Here is a 21,912-nt window from a genome sequence, read left to right as displayed (position 1 = left end):
AACATAGTTGCCTGCCCCTCTCAAACATAGCGGCCACAGGCCCACCAAGAGAAGCGCCCCTTACAAACATGGCCGTCCGCCCCTCTCAAACATGATGGCCAAAGAAGCTTCAACGCAAGTGCCCCTAAAGAACATTGTGGCCCACCCCTCTCAAAACATGGCGGCCACAGGTGCACCAAGGGAAGCGCCGTTCACGAACATGGTCGTCCGCTCCTTTCAAATACGGCAAACACAGAAGCTACAAAAAAAGCACCCCCCGCAAACATAACCTCCCAGGCCTGCCATGGGCGTGGGAAACATAGCGGCTACAGGGGTGCCAAGGGACGCGCCCTCACGAACATGGCCTGCCACAGGACGACTTACTGCTCCAGTGTCCCAGCACTGGCCCAAAGCCCGCGAGCTGCGCCCGTCGCTTACGTAAAAGCCAACACTGTGGGGTCACATGACGAGGGCGCTGCGCTGTGATTGGCTCTGCTGACGTCGGACGCCGCCGCGGCGCGCTCTGCAGACTCCGGGTCGCCGCTCCGCCGGGACGCGTTGGTCCGGGGCGCGGGGTTCTTGGCTGCGGCGCTCACACTCATGAGGAGCCGGAAGGTGAGGGCTGGTACTGGGCTGCAGCTGCGCTGGACAGGGCGGGGACTCCGGGCCACCTGCTGTCTGGAGAGCCGGGGCGGGGTCACGGGGTGCCTGTGACCTAGGAACGGCCTCCGCTTGAGCCTCGCCCCCGGGAGAAGCGGGGGGCTCCAGGTCACACTCCCGGGAGAAGGGGAGCTCCCAGACCACGCCCCCGGGAGAAGGGAGGGGCTCCAGAGCAAGCTCCCGGGAGAAGGAGGGCTCCCAGGTCACGCCCCGGGGAAAGGGGGAATCCGGGCCACGCCCCCGCGAGGAGGGGCGCTCCCAGGCCACACCCCCAGGAGAAGGGGAGCTCTCAGGCCACGCACCGGGGAGAATGGGGACCCCGGGCCACGCCCTAGGGAGAAGTGGAGCTCAGAGGTCACGTCCCCGGGAAAAGGGGCCTCCAAGGTTATCGCCCCCCGCAGAAGGGGGGCTCCGGGCCATGCCCCCGGGAGAAGGGGAACTCCCAGGCCACGCTGCCGGGAGAAGGGGGCTCCGGTCCACGCCCTCGGGAGAAGTGGAGCTCACAGGTCACGTCCCGGGGAGAAGGGGGCTTCCCAGGCCACGCCCCCTTGAAGGGAGATTTCAGGCCACTTTCCCAGGAAGGTGGGGTGCCCTCTCCAGAACTGGTTTCAACTCCTGGTAGTGCTGGATGCTGCGGAGCTGAGTTTGTGCCCCTCAACTGCTGCCACTCCAGTGGAGGTCACACAGCGTGTGACCTCAGGTTGGCCCCATGTACTTAATGTGCTAAAAGTGGGGTGATGTGGGATCCACCCAGAGGGTGGTGAGGATTGAAGGGGGTGCCAGTGTCTGGCAAGGGTCAAGTGCTTACCGCGTGGGTGTAACAGTTAAAGGTGAAAGACCCTTTTCACAGTGCACTTGGCGCGGGTTCAGGTCCACCTGGGAGGCTCTGAGCTGCTTGGAGGCTCTCCTGGTTTGTTCAAATGGAGTGACCACTTGTGAATTCCAAGTGATCTTTGAACCAAAACTAGGCAGCATACACTTGGATCTTTTTTAAAACCCAGTCTGGTAGTTTCTGCCTTTTGATTGAATTGTTTAGCCCGTGCACATTTAATATTATTGATATACTGTAGTTAGGTTTACATATGCCATTTTACTTTTTCTTTACTTTATACAAGTCTGTCTTTTTCTTCCCCTATTTCTTCTTTAAGTGGATTAAAGTGAATATTTTCTAATGTAGCATTTTAATTTAATGATTTTTTTACTACGTTTCTTGAGTTTTTTCCAGTGCTTGCTCTGTGTTTTACCGTATACATCTTAATCTTCATACTCTCCATATACATCTTAAGCTTCAGATTTGTACTAGGTTAATTCCAAGTGATAAGGAAAAGTTACCGTTATAGGTTATTTTTGTGGTATTTTGTTATATGTATTACATCTGGTAATGTTACAAACTCAACAATACAGTGTGATCATTATTACTTTCTGTCTGTGGTCATTTCCTCAACCAGTAGGGCTTTGCCTTCACCCACTTTCTTTGTTTTGTTATTGGCAAATATAGTACATGTCTGTATATATTATATACATGTTATTGTATACAATTGCTTTTTAAAATTATGAGAAGGAGGTAGAAAAATAGGCATTCAAACTATCTTTATAAGAACATAATTACCTTTACTGGTGCTGTTTGTGTGGGCGTGTGTGGGTTTGAATTACTGTCTGGGGTCACTTGCTTTCAGCCTGACGAACTTCTTTTAGTATTTCTTGTAAAGTGAGTTTTTATTTTGTTTTTTTGTTTTGAGACCAGAGTCTTGCTCTGTTGCCCAGGCTGGAGTGCAGAGATGTGATCTCAGCCAACTGCAGCCTCCACCTCCCAGGTTCAAGTGATTCTCACCTCAGCCTCTGGAACTGCTGGGATTACAGGAGCCCGCCCCTACGCCTGGCTAATTTTTGTATTTTTACTGGAGATGGTGTTTCACCATGTTGACCAGGCTGGTCTAAAACTCCTGACCTCAGGTGATCCACCACCTCAGCCTCCCAAAGTGCTGGGATTACAGGCATAAGCCACCATGCCCAGCCCATTTTTGAAGTATAGCTTTGCTGGATATAGGATTCTTGGTTAACAGGTTTGTTTGAGTACTTTGAATATGTTTGAATATTCTCCATTGTTTCAGTCAGTGGTTCATTTATTGAGGTTCCCTTCTAAGTGGCTTTCTTCTTGTGGCTTTCAAGATTTTGTTCTCTTGTGGCTTTCAAGATTTTACCTTTGATCTTTGTATTTTTACAGTGATGTGTCTGTGGATCTCTTTGCATGTATCCTATTTGGAGTTCAGTTCATTAAGATTCCTGGATATGGGGTCAGGTACGGTGGCTCACACCTGTAATCCCAGCACTTTGGGAGGCCGAGGCAGGCAGATCACAAGGTCAGGAGATCAAGACCATCCTGGCTAACGTGGTGAAACCCCGTCTCTACTAAAAATACAAAAAAGTATCCAGGCGTGGTGGTATACACCTGTAGTCCCAGCTACTCAGGAGGCTGAGGCAGGAGAATGGCGTGAACCCGGGAGGCGGAACTTGAAGTGAGCCAAGATTACACCACTGCACTCTAGCCTGGGTGACAGAGCGAGACTCCGTCTAAAAACAAAACAAAACAAAACAAACAAACAAAAAGATTCCTGGATATGTAGGTTAATGTTTTTCTATAAATTTGAGAAGTTCTCAGCTGTTATTTCTTCAAATACTTTTTCTGCTCCTTTGTCTTTACATTTTTGTGGTTCTTATTATGTGTGTGTTAGTGCACTTAATGGTGTCCAGCATTTCTCTGCGCCTTGCTTTATTTTTCTTCATTCTTTTTATTCTGTGTTCTTCAGCGTGCATAATCTATTGATCTACCTTCAAGTCTGCTTATCCTGCCAGTTCATATCTACTATTGAGCCCTTCTAGTGAATTTTGTTATTTCAGGTTTTATACTTTTCTACTCCAGAATTTCCATTTGGTTTTTAAGTAATTTCTCTTTATTGATAGTCTCTTTGATGCAATATTATCTTATCTTTCTTCTTTATTCATGATCTTGATCTTTTTTTTTTTTTTTTGAGACGGAGTCTCGCTCTGTCGCCCAGGCTGGAGTGCAGTGGCCGGATCTCAGCTCACTGCAAGCTCCACCCTCCCGGGTTCACGCCATTCTCCTGCCTCAGCCTCCCGAGTAGCTGGGACTACAGACGCCCGCCACCTCGCCCGGCTAGTTTTTTTTTGTATTTTTAGTAGAGACGGGGTTTCACCGTGTTAGCCAGGATGGTCGATCTTGATCTTGTTTATCATGGCTAACTTGTCCTTTATATATGTATGAATCTAACATCTGGTCACTCTCACAGACAGCTTCTGTGGCCTGCTTTGATTCCAGTGTGTGAGTCTACTTTTCTGTTTCTTTGAGTGCTTCATAATTTTTTGTTGGAATTATGTCTTCATAATTTTTTTGACATTTTAGATAATATATTTTAGCAATTCTGGGTGCTGTCCGCAACCCTGGGGCTTGTCATTGTTGATATGCTTCTTTGTTTAGCAACTGAGTAGATTGTTTTGATATATATTTCCCCTGCCACAGTGTTCAGCCTCTGATATTGCTGGTGGGGGGTGGCACCCAGCTTTGGGTATGCCCACAGCCACCCTGGATGACAGTGGTTTTAGCGGGGTCCTTTTCCTCTTTCCCTGACCACATCCGGCTGTTAAACTTCACTAATGCCAGCTTATTGTGCTATTCTCAGCAACAGCCTAGGCATAAGTTGCTCTGCAAACTAATCCAATCAAATTGTGGCTTCTTTGAAGGGATATTTTCTAAGGTCAGTGTTTGATTAGTTTGTTCTAGGCCCAAGAGGGCTCCTCCCAGCCATGGTAGTCTCTGGTTCTCTTCTGCAAACTAGTTGGCCTACAACTTGGCCTATTGCTTGATTCTCCACTGCCCCCACCCCTTCATCACAGCCTCCGCTGTTCTTGAGCAAGTTCCCTTAGGCTTGAACTTCTCCACATTCCATTGCAGTGAATTTGGTGCCTTTGGGGAGACTTAAGAACTGTCTGTTTAGTTTCCTGCCTCTCACTCCAGGCAGAGCCTCTGAGCCAGGGCCATGCAGCTGAGGACAGTAATATGCTTCTCTCTGAATGGGGGTTGGGGGAGCCAGCAGCAGCCTGAGATCCCCCAAGTTTGCCTCCCCCGGCCTGGAACCACCTTACATCTGGGACAAGGTTGATGGGGCCCCAGTCTTCTTGGGTCACTGGGCGGAGCCTCCGGCAGAGGCTCAAACCCTGCTTGTAGAACGGAGCCAAGGTGACGCCTCCATTCTATCAATAGGGTCTGAGCAGAAAGGAATTCCCCTCTTCTCAATCCTACTCACTCAGGACCTAGTCTCAGCCACAGGTGGGATGAGAGCAGAAAGGGAGGCACTGCTGTCCTGCCTCTCCTGGGAGGAAACCCCGCCGCCTGGGAGCTGGGGAGGTGGCCCTGTGTTCTTGACTGCAGCAGGATGGCGCTTAAATGCCACAGACTCTCCATGTCCTTACCGAATGTATGTAGGTGTTCCGGAGCGAGTGTTTCTTCATTTGCTGGGTTCCCGTAGGACCATTTCCAAAGGCTCTCTAAATGGCTGTTGGGGGACTGCTCATCACTTTCTCTGAGTAGGAGGTGAGTGAAGCTCCTCAGGCCATCATGCTGAAGTCAGTCTCGGCCAGCCCTTTTGGGGAAACCGTGTTTCATGCTGAAGTCAGTCTCGGCCAGCCCTTTTGGAGAAACCATGTTTGTGCTTCTGACATACCAGTTATTAAACAATCTGCTGGAATCAGGAGAATCTCAATGATGAGAAAGTCTTTCCTTTTTTGGACTGCGAGAGCAATCCAAGCTGCCCAACTGCAGAGCAGGAATCTGCAAGCGAGACTGTGACCAATTCCTGACATTTTGGAGTTGACACCTTGGAGGTGGTTAATCCATGGTGAAACTGAAGCTAAGCTGCTCTTATATTTTGGCTCCTGTCAATCCGGAGGGGACAGCAAATGGCCTGCTCAGGTGTTTGTAACAGCCCATGCTTCCAGGCCCACCAGGTCGTCTGGCTTTTCTCTGCGGAAGGGGCCGAAAGGTCCACCTGATGAACCTGTTGCACGCAAAAAGTTCAGAACCACTGCTGCCAAGATGCTGACAGAAACTTGAGAAGCACCTGCTGTGGGAAAAGACCTGCAGGCCTAGAACACAGAGTGGTGACAGCTTCTTCATTTCAGTCCTCACCTCAGGCAGCTTTTGGGGGTCATATCTAGGGTGAGCTGTTGTGATGAAACAGAGATTTGGAGGCCAGGCATCACTTGTGTAACCTCATAAGCTCCTCACCCAAGTCGTCCTCATCTGAAATGTGCGTGCCACTCCTTTAAAGCTGCTCAGGCACCGAGGCGGGCTCCCCACACAGCATACTCCGCGCAGAGCAGCAAAGTGCCCGGAGGAGGACTCACAGCAAGGAGGAGAGGAGGGTCAGTGGCTTTCTAGGACAGAGATGTCTTTTCCCTACAATGGCGTTTTAGGGAGATGGGCTTATTTAGGACCCAGTGGGAGGATTTTGATGAGAGATGTTTATGGCAACTCTTAGCAAGTTCTGTAACCTCTGTTGTCTCAGTCCCCTTGGTGCAACTGTAACCATGACATCTGCGGGGCTCTCAGCAAAGCCCTGCCCTTGTAAGAGGACGGAGGCCCAGCCCCTCCGTGTGCTGTGGTAGCAGGAACTTCACCCAGCCTGTGGGTACCTGGTGTGTCCTGTGTACAGCTGGCAGGTGTCCTGGCCTCTGGTGGCTGCTGCCTGCTCTTCTCCCTCCTGTTTCAGACGCACACTCTGACTGCCACAGTATCACGAGGCCTTGGAGCTGCCACCCCATAGGGCTTCTGGAGCTGTCTTGGGCTATGGAGTGCATGGCAGAGACAGATTATTTCTATTTTTTTTTTCCTTTATTTCTCTTATCTGCTGTTGGGCAGGGCGCTCTTCATCCGTCCCCTTCTGGGTTCCAGTTCTAGGACCTGTTGGCAGCAGCTCCTGGGCCTTTCCTGGCCACGTCAACCTGCATTGCTCCTGTTTATTGCTTCTACTACTCACACTCCTTCCTTTCGAGTTTTCTAAGTGCAGTGTGATATTCTGGACTGGATTCTGGAACAGAAGAACATTTCATGGAGAAACTGATAAAATACAAATAAAATCTGTAGTTTAGTGAAGAGTACTGTACTGTTGCTTAGTTTTTAATGTTGACAATGTCCTGTAGTTGTTTAACATTAGTGGAAGCTGAGTGAAGGCTACATGGCAACTCTCTGTACTATTTTACTATTATTATTTTTTCACAGACTTGGTCTTACTCTGTCACCCGAGTGGAGTGCAGTGGTGCAGTCATAGCTCACTGCAGCCTCAAACTCCTGGGATCAAGCGATCCTCTCACCTCAGCCTCTCACATAGCTGGAACTAGAGGTGCACACCACCACACCTGGCTAATTTTTTTTTTTAATTTTTTTAAAGATGGGATCTCGCTGTGTTGCCCAGGCTGGTCTTGAACTCCTGGGCTCAAGCAGTCCTCCTACCTCAGCCTCCCAAGTAGCTGGGATTACAGGTATGAGCTATCACACCACTTTCTTTGTACTATTTTTTGCAACTTTTCTGAAAACTGAAAATTATTCCTCAATAGTTATTTTGAATGTTATGTCTTTAATTAATTTCTTTTTTGTTATTAGAAGAGTTTGCTTTGCATTCAGGATAAAAGAGAGGTGGACCAGTTTGTTAATGTTAAGATTTGTGAAACAGTAGCTAGCTGCTTTCAACTGATACAATAGAACTCTAATTTGAGGGAGAGAAACTTTGGTTTCCTCATGTTACCTTTTTCTAAGAACTTTGACAATGTATAAAAGTTGGAGATCCTTCTAAGGAAGGCATGTGCTGCTTATTCTAAATGCTTCGAAGTTGACTTAATTCCCACTAATGGACAAATGGTGGTTACTGGAAACATACAAGGTAAGGGGGACAGATTGTCCCAAGCCTCCGAGATCGTGGAACGAGTAGATCCTGTATCCTAATCCCAGGCACAGTTTGGTTTGGATTTACACATTCGGGCCACAGCTGTCTCCACAAAGATGATAAAATCCTGGAGTGGGAGGGGCTGTCTTCGGGTGTTTCTTTAGGTGGGAAGTTCTCGTCTGCACGGTCATGCCGCCTTCCTGCGATCGCTATCTGAGTGGCTCTCAATCTGTCAGCTCACAGGTGCAGTGCGGTCTTCGGCGCGCTTGAAAGCACGAAGTTGTTCAGCAGCCGGGTTGGCCTCTGCCCAGGAAGCCGCTGGTTCCACGTCTGCCAAGACAGCATGTCTGGTGAGCCCTGTTACCATGGAGAACGCCAAGATCCTGACTCGAGGGTCCATTTTTATACAAAATTGCCACTCCAAGATGTGTTGCTTTATAAAAATATCGAATGTTACTTGTCTGCCAGAGGGGGACTATTTCAGAAGAAAAGGTGACGGCACTGTAATTGCCTTTAGAGAAAGACACACTTGGCAGGCCGGGGCTGACTTTCCTAGCACCTCCCCACCCGTATGTGTGTCTAGACCAGGCTCTGATCCTAGCACCTGCACACCCGTGTGTGTGTCTAGACCCGGGCTCTGATGCTAGCACCTCCTCACCCGTGTGTGTGTGTCTAGACCCAGGCTCTGATGCTAGCACCTGCCCACCTATGTGTGTGTCTAGACCCGGGCTGTGATCCTAGCACCTGCCCACCCATGTGTGTGTCTAGAACTAGGCTCTGATGCTAGCACCTGCCCACCTATGTGTGTGTCTAGACCCGGGCTCTGATCCTAGCACCTGCCCACCCGTGTGTGTGTCTAGACCAGGCTCTGATCCTAGCACTGCCCACCCGTGTGTGTGTCTAGACCCAGCTCTGAGGCCACTTGTGCTCATTGCTCTGTTCTTAGGTGGGCTGTCGAGTCATGCTGGCCCATTGCCGTGCAGCCTCACCCCCAGAGGCTTGAAGAGAAAGGCAGAGTGGGTGGGGAAAGGAATCTCATGCCGTCTGCCGTCCACCCCAGCCCAGCCGTCACTTCCGAGGAGTGAGTTCCTGAACTTCCCGGTGAAGTAGAGCCGCTTCCCGGAGCCCAAGCTGAGGGGCTGGGGCTTGGCCATATGCCAGCATGTAGCACAGAGCTTTGCTCATAATGAGGTGCTTGGTAAAATTTTGTCAAAGTCAATTTAACAAATATTTCTTGAGCACCTACTGTGTGCCAAGCCCTAATCGGTGAATAAAGCAAAGACCCCTTCCTTCCCAGAGCTTATGCCCTGGCAGAAGTGAATGAAAGCTGGGCTCTTTTATTGTAATTGTGTAACATATAAATGTGTGCTTCAGAATTCGCCTCAGGAGCTGTAACACCACTAGGGAAACTGAAAGTGTAGGAGTGATGTGGGGTGTGTCTAAATTCAGTCTCCCTTGTATTTTGTCCCTTGGTGGCAGAACAGTGAAATGGCGATCTGTGAAAGTTGTGGTCACAGCATCTTCATCATTTCAGATGTGAGAAGAAATACTAGCCTCTGGATTGAATCCTGTTTTATTTGCTAGATGTGTCTGGTTCCCCTTACTTTTTTTTTTTTCTTGACAGACTTCCTCATCCCACAAAGCCACAGACAGGCGAACGTCCAAGAAGTTCAAATGTGACAAAGGTCATCTTGTGAAGTCAGAATTACAGAAGCTTGTCCCTAAGAATGACAGCACTTCTTTGCCAAAAGTGACACCTGAGGCCCCTTGTAAAAATGAGTTTGCTGAAAGCAGTGCCTTGCTTCCAGGCAGCGAGGCTGGCGTTTCTGTGCAGCGGGGGGCCGCAAGTCTTCCCCTCGGTGGCTGCAGAGTTGTGAGTGACTCTCGCTTAGCAAAGGCTAAAGACGGCCTGTCCGTGCCGAAGCACAGTGCTGGGTCAGGAGCAGAAGAATCCAATAGCAGCTCCACTGTGCAGAAGCAGAACGAGCCAGGGCTAGAGACAGAGGACGTGCAGAAGCCACCACTTCAGATGGACAACAGTATCTTTCTGGATGATGACAGCAATCAGCCAATGCCCGTGAGCCGGTTCTTTGGAAACGTTGAGCTCATGCAGGTAAGGGCGGCGCCTTCCTCCTCCCATGGGTACTCAGGCAGCCAGCCGCACTTTCAAGTCACACACTCCCCACTCAGTGCAGGTAAATAATGCCTCGACACAACATTAAACATAAATTAATCATTTTAACCCACGAGGAGAAAATGAAAACATTGGCTAATTGGGGGCCCTCCCTCCATCTCCCGAGCTGAGAATCACTGCCATGGGGAAAGGCGGCGGTGGGAGGGGGCCTCCCGCAGCCACAGGTGTGTTTCCATGAAATCAGGTTTGTGGTTTTTTTGAACATCCACCCCACGCTCGCTGTTGCTTTCTTTTGTTTTGAACCCAGCATCTTTCCTTTTTACCCGATCAGCCCAGTAGGGAGGAAGCTCTCATCTAGAGGTGAATGCTGGGACTCAGGCGTTTTCACGCGCCTGAAAGGGAAGAGCGGTCTGCGAGCCCCAGAGCTGCTGGATGGGGCACACTGCAGATGCGGGTGCAGATGTGTGTTGCTCGTGACTGAAGCCATGTTTTCTTCTCTAAGGACCTCCCACCTGCGTCTTCATCGTGTCCTTCAATGAGCAGACGAGAGTTCAGAAAAATGCATTTCAGAGCCAAAGATGATGATGATGATGATGATGATGATGATGCAGAAATGTAGAGACCATACAAAATGATGTCCTTGCCCTATTTCATACCATTAACAATTTGACAGTTTAGCACATTACAAGATTTATATAAAATGTATCTCCAAGAGAATGTCTTAATCAGACCTCAGAACTGACCCATCAAAGTCAATAGTGCAAAGCACTGAATACCTGTGGACGATACACTCGTGGGAACTCAAAGTCAGACAGTCTTTGAGGTTGCAAAGCTGCTGTACTGTGCCAATGTCCTTTCTTTTTTTTTTTTTTCTTGAAGACAGAGTTTCTTTCTTGTCGCCCAGGCTGGAATGCAATGGCGCCATCTCGGCTCACTGCAACCTCCACCTCCCGGGTTCAAGTGATTCTCTTGCCTCAGCCTCCTGAGTAGCTGAGATTACAGGCGTGCGCCACCATGCCCAGCTAGTTTTTGTATTATTAGTAGACACAGGGGTTTCACCATGTTGGCCAGGCTGGTCTCAAACTGCTGACCTCAGGTGATCCGCCTGCCTCAGCCTCCCAAAGTGCTGGGATGACAGGTGTAAGCCACCATGCCTGGCCAGTGTCCTTGTACACATACATACATGGTGATGGCTTGAGTCAGCTGCAGGGCAGTGGGCTCAGTGAGAGGGATTTTTGTAAAGACAGCTCTTCACTTCAGCTCAGTAGCTTTGGTCATAGGCAAGTTTGTTTTCCATTATCATAATTTGATCATACTTGTGATGAATTCAATGCTAGTTCTTAAAGAACTCTTATTTCTGTATGCAGAGCTAACGTTTACTTTGGAAATTTTGCAAAATACACGTAAGAAAGAAATAAAATATATTTTGAAAATATGTTGAAAGCAGTCATATGTTCTAAAACTGGATTCCTTTCTCAATGCCTGGGAGCTGAGTGGAGGAAGTGCATCCTGCCTCAGTCTTCTGCTCCCAAATGTTCCTAAGGCTGGGTCCATCTCTTTTTTTTTTTTGAGACTGAGTCTCTCTGTTGCCCAGGCTGGAGTGCAGTGGCGCGATCTCGGCTCACTGTAAACTCTGCCTCCCGGGTTCAAGCGATTCTCCAGCCTCAGCCTCTCAAGTAGCTGGGATTACAGGCGTGCACCACCATGCCTGGCTAATTTTTCATATTTTTAGTAGAGACGGGGTTTCACCATGTTGGCCAGGCTGGTCTCGAACTCCTGACCTCAGGTGATCCGCCCGCCTTGGCCTCCCACAGTGTTGGGATGACAGGCGTGAGCCACCGCGCCTGGCACGGGTCCATCTTTTAGACCCGTTCACCACTGAGGCCCTTGAGACAGGGCCTCTTCCCTTCTCTTGAGTGTACTTCCACGCCCACTTGTCTGCCGCAGAAGTGCCAGGCTTTCCTAGTGTGTGTGGTGGAGAAGGCCGGGCTCTGCTCCAGGCCATGGAGAGGTCCGTGTGCAGCTGCCTGACAGGAGCCGCCCTCCCCAGCCCCAGTGGCATCAGGGAGCACCTCGCTGCGTGTGCTCGCCCAGGGCAGTGGAGAGAAGCCGTCGGGAGCGCTGTCTCCATGGCCTCTTCCTGCCACCACCTGCACATAGAAGCCGAGTGGACCAACCAGGAGCAAGCTGGGGTCCCTGGGTGACGAAGGACGGGGAGAAGTTGCCTAGGATGCAGGAAGACCATGTGGGCCTTTTCATGAGGGAGCAAGTCAGTCTTGCTGGTTTGAGCTTTTATACGTTTCTAGTTTAATTACAAGAGCAGCTAGAATTAACGCTGTGAAAATGTCCTGTGAAGCACAGGAAGGATTTTCCATAATAGATGAATTGGAAGCAAAATACAGTTGAAGCGCCCTATGAGAAGTGTTTCTGCTCTTTACTGTTCAAACACTGCCCTCCCTGAAGGTGTCATTCTCCACTTCTAATGTGATCCTTTTCTCATGAGCTATGACCTTCACCTGCTTTGAATAACTTTGTGATTTATTGATCAACAAACTATAATTTGGAAATGTGTCTTGTAAAGTCATTTTATGATAACCAGGGAAATTAATTTACAACTTTTGCCAGGCACAGTGGCTCACACCTGTAATCCCAACACTTTGGGAGGCCAAGGCAGGCAGATCACTTCAGGTCAGGAGTTGGAGAACAGCCTGGCCAACATGGTGAAACCCTGTCTCTACTAAAAATACAAAAATTAGCTGGGCATGGTGGTGGGCGCCTGTAATCCTAGCTACCTGGGAGGCTAAGGCAGACACTTGAAGATCACTTGAACCCAGACACTTCAAGGCAGACTATTTGAAGATCACTTGAACCCAGGAGGCGGAGGCAGATCACTTGAAGGCAGGCACTTGAAGATCACTTGAACCCAGGAGGCGGAGGTTGCAGTGAGCTGAGATCGTGCCATTGCACTGCAGCCTGGGCAACAGAGCAAGACTCTGCCTCTAAATAAACAAATAAATAAAGTACAACTTTAGATTGCTACATGAATAACTATTAATAACAGCACCTATCTTGGTGGTGATGAGAATTTTGCCATCCTCTAAGCAGACTTCAGTGAGGTGCACGGTCCCAAACGATGATACACCTGCAGAGGAGATGCAGCATGCAGAGTGGAAAGTGCGTACATTCCTGGGGCCACCCCTGTTCACTCAGTTGTTAACCTGCACTAACAAGCACTCCCAGGTAGAAACTTTCCTAGTCTACATGTGGACTGTAGCCTGCACAGACCTAGGGGGACGGAACAAAGGGGGACAAATGAGGGAATAAAAGACAAGATACAAAAGAGTGTAATTGTGCTGATGCACAGCCCCTGGCACAGGCCGACTGTGGCTCTGCCTACAGTGCGCTTCCTCCTTAGCGGCAGGAAGGTCATGTCTTGTGGTCGTGTTCGCTGCAGCTTTGCTGTCTGGTTGGAGCCTGGCGTTGGGCTGGTTGAGGCTGTCCGCAGGACCCTACTGAGCTCTTCCCTTGGAAGCTTCTTATGGATGCCAGGATCTCCCGGCAGGTGACCCTCAGCCCCACAGAACACATAATTCCACACTCTTAGCTCCTAGAATTTTTCTCCCTCTTGTGTGAGAATGGACAGACCACACACTCTTTGTTGCAGAGGTTCAGCCATCTTTTCTAACCTGAGACTCTGGGTGACGTAACTCCTGATAGGCGATAGCTCGTTGTAACAATCACCAGCACCTCGCCCAGCCAAGGGCCCGGAAGCAAGAAAAAAAACGATGACCAAAACACCATGTCACAGCCAGGAGAGCCTTGCACACGTCACACACAGCTCAACAAGTCTGGGTTTCCGGTGTCTCACCTCCTGCAGAAATGAAGCCTCAAGTCAGAAAGGGTGACGAGGGGCACAGACAAGGCCCAACAGCAGCAGGGTGGCGCAGAAGGCCTGAGGGACACAAAACCTCCGAGGCCTAGTCTTGGGCAGTGGGGCAGCACTGTGGAGCCATGTGGTAGAGGGATAGCAGCCCTGAGTGTCCAGGGCAAGGTGGCACAGCACGCCCGGACTGCGGAGACGGAAGGACTTCCCTCAAGAATGCGTCTTGCTCCAGGTGCAGGGGCTCACGCCTGTAATCCCAGCACTTCAGGAGGCCAGGGGGGGTGGACCGCTTGAGCCCAGGAGTTCGAGACCAACCGGGACAACGTAGTGAGACCTTCTCTACAAACATAAACATAAATTAGCTAGGCATGGTGACACACGCCTGGAGTCTCAGTTACTCCGGAGGCTGAGGCAGGAGAATCACTTAAACCCAGAAATTCAAGGCTGCAGTGAGCTGAGATCACACCACTGCACTCCAGCCTGGATGACAGAGCAAGACCCTGTCTCAAAAAACAGACAGCGAAAGAATGTGTCTCTGAAAAAGGCCCACGTCTATGGCTGGAAAACAGAGCAGCTCGTCTCCTGAGGCTGGAGCGATGGAGCTGGAAGGGCCTCACAGCTGTCCAGGCCAGGCTCCTTGCTGCACAGGTGGGATCTGCTGGCTCCAGAGAGTTCTTCAGACCCTGCAAGAGGGATCTGAGAAGAGGAACCAGGCCCCCCGGTTCCCAGGCCTTGACTCTCCCACTGTTTGTCCTTCCCTGATCAGAGCAGATAAACACCACTGTACCATAGATGAGGCTTCTAGAAATATCCCACACAGGACTGGGTCATTTTAAGGTATTGCTTTAGCTCTGTGAAGAAAATGTAATAACGAAGTCAATTTGTAAAAGATCACGGACTCCTTATTTTTAATCCTTATTTTCAGCATCCTCAATGAGTGCAAACTTTTTTGACATGTCTATTTTTGAAAAATCTTTATTGCTTTTCCTGATTGTACAACAAATGTAAAAATTCAAATATTACAAAATGACTTAATTTAAAAAGTACATTTTAACATGTTATAAATGCCCATTTCAAAAAATTCAAGTACCATAAAATGCATGATGTAGAAAATGAGCCCTCTGTAATCCAGCCCTACCCCCGTATCCCCCAGGATTACTGCTGTTCAGATCCGCGTGTTTCCTTCCAGATCGTCTCTGGCACCTGCCACCCACATGGCTGACATGAGCTCCATATGATCTGAGATGATAGTAACGCTGATCAACGAGCAGGGTTCAGCTGCCAGTGCACTGAACAGCTTCCAGTTTCTACATAGAAACACTTTCCTCATAAAAGCTTGAAACTGCGACATAGTTTTGCACTATGTAAATCTATCAGGTTGAATCATGAAATTAATGAATGTTGACCATTTTTGGCCTAGAAAACGGCAATTTCATGTGGTTCAACATAATAGCTATGGCCCTACTCATAGGCATTGGGGGGTTTCCTACTTTTTGCCATTATAAACAATTCAGCAGGCCAGGTGCAGTGGCTCATGCCTGTAATCCCAGCACTTTGGGAGGCCAAGGTGGGCAGATCACCTGAGGTCAGGAGTTCAAGAACAGCCCGGCCAACATGGTGAAACCCCGTTTCTACTGAAAGCACAAAAATTAGCTGGCCATGGTGGTGGGTGCCTGTAATGCCAGCTACTTGGGAGGCTGAGGTAGGAGAATCGCTTGAACCCAAGAGGCGGAGGTTGCAGTGAGCCAAGATTGCACCACTGCACTCCAGCCTGGGCTACAGAGTGAGACCCTATCGCAAAAAAAAAAAAAAAATCAGCAGTGAATGTCCTTGTATGTTCTTTATGGAGCACAAACATCTTGCTCCCAAAGCATGACACCTCTCTTTTGGGCATATAGAAGCGTCAAGAAGGATGAAGCTGCCCATTTGCCATGGAAATGGAGACCCAGCAGAGAGCTGATGTATAAACAACTCGTCCCTCAAGCAAGAGTGGCCAACTTCAGCCATCACACCATTTCAGTATGGTGACCACGTTACGTGAGCAAACCCAACACAGGTAAAACCAGAGAACAGAAGAATTCCTCAGCTCAGAGACAAATCTTATCCCTACTGACCGGTATGACCAGGAACTCACAGAAATGCAGCGAGTATCCCAAAGCTGTCCTCTGGAAGTTGGGCTGTCAGAAGGTATAAAAAATGATTTCCAGGCTGGGTGCGGTGGCTCACACCTGTCATCCCAGCACTTTGGGAGGCCGAGGCAGACGGATGACCTGAGGTCAGGAGTTCGAGACCAGCTTGGCCAACATAGTGAAACTCTGTCTCTACTAAAAAAGACCAAAAAATTAGCCAGGCATGGTGGTGGGCACCTGTAGTCCCAGCTACTCGGGAGGCTGAGGCAGGAGAATGGCGTGAACCTAGGAGGCAGAGCCTGCAGTGAGCCAAGATCGCGCCACTACACTCCAGCCTGGGCAACAGAGTGAGACTCCGTCTCAAAAAAAAAAAAAAAAAAAAAATGAAACTCTGTCTACAAAACAAAACAAAAACAACAATTCAGAAATGTACTGAAATCAGATTTGCAGGAAACATGTTTTTAGGTTTTTTCCAGGACTACTGGAGTGACCAAAAAAAAAAAAAAGGCACCTGTTAAAATGACGCCCACATCAGGCCTGGAACCAAGACCAGAACATGGTGTGTACGTGTCACTAGCGTTTCCGCACAGGCCGCTTCCGCTTCAACCTTGGCTGGGGTTTGTAGATTCTGTTCGGGTCACAGTTGAGCTTGTGGATGGTTTTCTTATGGCAGACAATGTGCACTAGTTTTAGGTTCTCTGAGGTAAACAGCAGGCCATAAAAATACTCCCAGTCCACTTCTCTTCCGTCTTGTTCCTTAATTGCTTCCACCAGTGTAGGAATGATGGTGCGTTTCTTTTCTATTCTGCAAAGTAAGGTTAGAAACATCATTTTCTGTGGTCACGGTGCCACAGGCAACAGGTCACAGCAGCGCACTGCAGTCACAACTCTTCCCAAATTCCCCTAAGTGCCGTCACAGACACGCGGCCGAGCCAGCTGGCCAGGTCTGTCAAGCAGAGCCTGATGCAAGCAGCCTTGCTCATGTTACTTTTTAAAACTTGACTTGTGGCCGGGCACGGTGGCTCACGCCTGTAATCCCAACACTTTGGGAGGCCAAGGCGGGCAGATCACTTGAGGTCAGGAGTTCGAGACCAGCTTAGCCAATATAGTGAAACTCTGTCTCTACTAAAAATGCACAAAATTGGCTGGGCATGGTGGTGGGCACCTGTAATCCCAGCTACTTGGGAGGCTGAGGCAGGAGAATCACTTGAACCCTGGCAGTGGAGGTTGCAGTGAGCCAAGATCACGCCACTGCACTCCAGCGTGGGCAACAAAAGCAAAACATCATCTCACAAAAAAAAAAAAAGACTTGTGTCACTGTTCAGAATACTGAAAAGTATGTGGAAAATAAAGGGGGTCAACCACCTTCCCATCACTTACAGTCACCCACCATCAACAACTGGCTTAACTGACTCCATGTTTCATCCACATATAGATTTACCCCCCAAAAACATTACATGATAGGACATGAAAATTTTACAAACAGAGCCTTACAAAGGAAGCTGAAGTCACTTTTGATCCCACTTGTAATCTCATGTCCCTCCTTCCCCTCACAGGTAATCACTATTAAGGGTTTGCTAATGATCTTTCCAATCCTAATCTTATACCGTTATACACATATATGTGTGTTTAAAAAACTACATGAGGCCAGGCACAGTGGCTCACACCTGTAATCCCAGCACTTTGGGAGGCTGAGGCAGGCGGATCACCTGAGGTCAGGAGTTCAAGACCAGCCTGGCCAAGATGGCAAAACGTCATCTCTACTAAAAATACAAAAATTAGCTGGGCATGCTAATGTGTGCCTGTAATCCCAGCTGCCCAGGAGGCTGAAGCAGGAGAACTGCTTGAACCCTGGAGGCAGACGTTGCAGAGAGCAGTGATTGTGCCACCGCACTCCAGCCTGGGCAACAGAGTGAGATTCTGTCTGAAAAAAAGAAAACAAAAAACTACATGAGGCTAGGCGCAGTGGCTCACGTTCATAATTCTAACACTTTGAGAGGCTGAGGTGGGCGATCGCTTGAGGCCAGAAGTTTGAGACCTGCCTAGCCAACATAGTGAAACCCCGCTTCTACAAAAAATACAAAAAAATTAGCCAGGCATAGTACTGCACGCCTGTAATCCCAGCTACTACTCAGGAGGCTGAGGCATGAAAATCGCTTGAACCTGGGAGGCGGAGGTTGCAGTGAGCCAAGATCATGCCACTGCATTCTAGCCCAATTAGAGCGAGACTGTCCCAAGCACATACACACACCATGATATTGCTGTTTCACTTATAAACCATTTGGAAGACTGTGCAGTAACAAGCATAGGAACTTGCAAACTGACGAGGTGGGATTAGAGACCGCATAGCCAGGAGGGTTTATGGTGGGTGGTGAGCTAAACTGGTGCAGACCCCTCTCCCTGCAACCCACAGAAATGCTGAGCTGCAGTTGCCTTTTTTTTTTTTTTTGAAACAGAGTCTTACTCTGTCACCCAGGCTGGAGTACAGTGGCACGATCTCGGCTCACTGCAATGTCCGACTCCTGGGTTCAAGACATTCTCCTGCCTCAACCTCCTGAGTAGCTAGGATTATAGGCGTGCACCACCACACCCAGCTAATTTTTGTATTTGTATTTTGTATTTTTAGTACAGACAGGGTTTCACCATGTTGGCCAGGCTGGCCTTGAACTCCTGACCTAGACCTCCCACAGTGCTGAGATTACAGGCGTGAGCCACCACACCCGGCCAAAAGTCACCTTGTTAAAATACTTAGTTGAGATCAAAAGAAAGGGGCTCCCCAGCTGCCAGAAACCAAAGAGAAATTAGTGCACACAGGCAAGATATGGTTCAGGGGCTCACCAGGGTTCCAGTCCCTGATACAGGCCCAGGGGACCCTAGAAAGACAGGGAGGTGGGACCAAGACCCCTGCCATAGCCATTAAGGGGGATAGAAAAGCTTGAGCAGAGCCCGGTGCTTGGGTAAGAGGAAGGGAAACCCACTGAACCCATTCTCTAATGCGGTAGAAGCAGCCACCACAAAATGCAGTGGCTTCCGGGGGTTGGCCTGGGGGATCTTCTGCTGGTGTTGCCTGGTACACTCGGGGGCTGTGTCTGATGGAGGGTGGCCTACGGCTGGGCCCTTCTCCCCTGTCCTATTCCATCCCGAAGGGGTCAGGACAGGCTCCCTCACGTGGTGACGGCAGTGTTCAGAGGGGACAAGTCACCCAGGCAAGCAGGCCTCTGTTAGCTCCGTATTGCCTTCGCTGGTGTCACGTGGACAAGCCCGAATTCAGCGTGGGGAGAGAAGGCAGGGGAGCACACAGGGTGTGGACACCGGGAGTGCGTTCCTGTCCTCACCTTCAAGGTCATCTGCAGAACGCAGGGTGTACGGCCCAAAGTACACGACCAACAAGGCAGGGAACCACAAGCAAGAAATGGCAGGAAGTTGCTTCCAAACCACGGGGAAACCCTGGGCATCTGCAGGAATCAAATCCGAACCCACGAACAGCCACACTGAAGAGGCGCCGTGACATCCCGGAGCACAGAGGAGGCCTATGGGATACACTTCCCACCGAAGCCAGCTCCAGGCCCAAGCACACAGCAGCAGAAGCTCCACCAGAGCCACGCTGAAGGCGCCGTGACACACTGGAGCACCACGCAGGCCTACGGGATACACTTCCCACTGAAGCGAGCTCCGGGCCCAAACACACAGCAGCAGAAGGCTCCACCGGCAGGAGAGGCCGACCCAGCAGTGGCACAGGGCTGCCCACACGACAGGCCCTTTAGGAGCCCAGCACAGTCCACAAGGACCCTCGCTCCTGACACCAACTACAGCGGGGAGGTGTCCCTGAGACCACCTCAGACTCCATAACTCCCTGAAAGGACTCACAGATCCCCCAGGGAGCCGGTGGACTCAAGGTTATCGTTCCTTATAGCTGCAGATGAAAATCAGCCAAGGTTATGAGGCACAGAGGGCGCGGTCCAGGAAGGTTCCCATCCCAGAGCTTCCAGCTGTCCCCTCCCTGTGGGCTCATGGCCAGCCCTCACTTCCCCAAGCACTAACTTCCACAGCCCTCTGTGACAACACTGCCAACCGGGAAGCGCACCGGGCCTGGACGCCAGCCTTCACCGGGGCTCACACAGACGTGGCTGATGGCCCACGGGGCCAACCTCCGCCTCAAACCCTCTAGAGGTCAAGCTGCCCCAAAGCCCCCACCCTAAATCACCCCATTAAACTATCCAGTGACCCAAGGTCCCCAGGTGAACAGAGACACTCCTACCAGGCAGGACATTGCAAGGCATTGGAGTTTACCTCCCAGGGCTCGAGAACAAATGCCAGACCTCCCTGTGCGCAAGGCTGAATGCTTTAGTGTGTGACCATAAAACAAATATGCTTAAAATGGATGATTACTGAGTAAAGTGATTAAAAAGAAATGGAAATAATGAAAACAGACTGGCATAAAAAAGGCTTGTTTTATAAAGAACCCAAAAGCACTTCTTTTGGACTCTTTAGGAGCCCAGCAAAGGAAGTATGTATTCAGCGGACTGAATGGACACATGACAGCTGAAGAGAGAATTCCTGAACAATACAGGAGTGTCTTAGTGCGCTCCAGCTGCCAGAGGAAAGTACCACAGACGGAGTATTTACTCTCTCACAGTCCTGGAGGCTGAAGAGCAGGTGCCCGCAGGCCGGGTGCTGGTGAGGGTTCTCCTCCTGACTGGTAGATGGCCGCCTCCTCACTGTGTCCTTACGCGGTAGGGAGAGAGGGAGAGTGAGCTCCCTTCCCATTTTATAAGGACACCACTCCTACTGGATTAGGGCCCCACCCTCAGGACCATCATTATCTCCCAAAGACCTTACACCTGATGCAGTCACATTGGGGATTAGGGTTTCAACATACGAATTTTGGGGGACACGATGGAGTCCACAGCAGAAAGTCCCAGTGAGACAGCAGCCCAGACGCAGGCACAGCGTGAGGAGAGCAGAATGAGGAGGTCCAACACACAGCTGACGGGCACTCCCGGAAAACTAACTGCACAGGCAGAATCAAAGAGAAGCCACACCTCATCAACGTGGAAGCATTTCCCAAAACCAAAGACAAGCGTGTCCTCAGCACAAGGAATCCAAGTCCCAGGCAGAATTCAAAGGAAAGAGCTCTACCTACTTATCGTTTTCCAAGAGGAAGAGAAAAATCTAAAAGTACCATTAAAAAGGCAGAAAATTAGGCTGTCAACAGGCTTCTCACAAACAGATTCCAGAAGACAATGGAGTTGTTCTTCAAAGTACTGAAGGCAGGTATCTGTCATCCTAGAATCCAGTACTAACGAAATAGTTACTCAACAGTGGAAGCTGAACGGACCTTTTCGAACGCTGAGTAGAGTTTACCCCTCACAGCCACTCATAGAAGAAACACTAAGGGCTACACATCAGCAATCAGAAAACGAACCCAGAGGTGAGATGCAAGAGGCACTGGCAAATGCAGACGCGGGTGAATCTGCTGATAAATGGAAGTGTTGGCCATAAAACCACACCAGCACTTTGTGCAGGATTAAAATAAGGTGAGACAAGAACGCTGAAGAATACCGCAGAGGGTCACTACCAGGCCGGCCCGGGAGAGGGGACAGCAGCAGTGCCCTCTTCCAGTATCACTAACATTAGGGACACCAGGAACGTCAAACCACGCAAGGGTAGGGTGATGGGCAAGGGAAAGAAGGAAACTCAAGTCAGTCAAGAGAAGGCACAGAAGAGACCAGAAGAAACCAGAAGAAAGTGAAGATGGCGGCATAGTGGATAAAAACCCAGAGTAAAGCAGCTAAAATCCAATCTATGTATTCACCCAACAAAACGGTCAACAGAGATTCACTGAGTGGGCTCAGCGTGGTGGCTCACGCCTGTAATCCCAGCACTTCGGGAGGCTGAGGTGGGCAGATCACTTGAGGTCAGGAGCTCGAGACCAGCCTGGCCAACATAGTGAAACCCTGTGTCTACTAAAAATACAAAAATTAGCCAGGCGTGGTGGCGGGCACCTATAGTCCTAGCTACTCGGGAGGTTGAGGCACAAGAATTGCTTGAACCTAGGAGGCAGAGGTTGCAGTGAGCCAAGATTGTGCCACTGCACTCCAGCCTGGTGACAGAGACTCCACCTCAAAAAAAAAAAAAAAAAAGATATTCACTGAGTGGCCACCATGGCCA

General features: G+C 49.7%; 2 protein-coding genes across 2 annotated transcripts in view; one reads left to right on the top strand and one right to left on the bottom strand.

Moving 5' to 3' along the window:
• The first annotated feature begins 477 nt into the window (after positions 1 to 477).
• Positions 478 to 11,164, top strand: C1H1orf174 (chromosome 1 C1orf174 homolog). The gene is made up of 4 exons (XM_025404180.1): positions 478 to 594; positions 7,832 to 7,945; positions 9,220 to 9,708; positions 10,232 to 11,164. Exons 1-4 carry the CDS (start codon positions 580 to 582, stop codon positions 10,346 to 10,348), a joined length of 735 nt encoding a protein of 244 aa, XP_025259965.1. The 5' UTR covers positions 478 to 579; the 3' UTR covers positions 10,349 to 11,164.
• A 3,415-nt stretch (positions 11,165 to 14,579) lies between these two features.
• The window catches only part of DFFB (DNA fragmentation factor subunit beta), a 29,540-nt gene continuing 22,207 nt past the window's right edge, over positions 14,580 to 21,912 (bottom strand). Inside the window, exons 7-8 of the mRNA XM_025404165.1 lie at positions 16,253 to 16,546; positions 14,580 to 14,954 (exon numbers count right to left, since the gene is read on the bottom strand). Coding sequence (XP_025259950.1) covers positions 16,315 to 16,546 — 232 coding nt within the window. The 3' untranslated portion in view covers positions 14,580 to 14,954; positions 16,253 to 16,314. The remainder of the gene's footprint in view (positions 14,955 to 16,252; positions 16,547 to 21,912) is intronic.

The sequence above is a fragment of the Theropithecus gelada genome, chromosome 1 (assembly GCF_003255815.1).
Source record: "Theropithecus gelada isolate Dixy chromosome 1, Tgel_1.0, whole genome shotgun sequence".
Taxonomy (NCBI): domain Eukaryota; kingdom Metazoa; phylum Chordata; class Mammalia; order Primates; family Cercopithecidae; genus Theropithecus; species Theropithecus gelada.
Note: the sequence above shows the minus strand (reverse complement) of the source record. Positions and strands in the feature narration are given on the sequence as shown.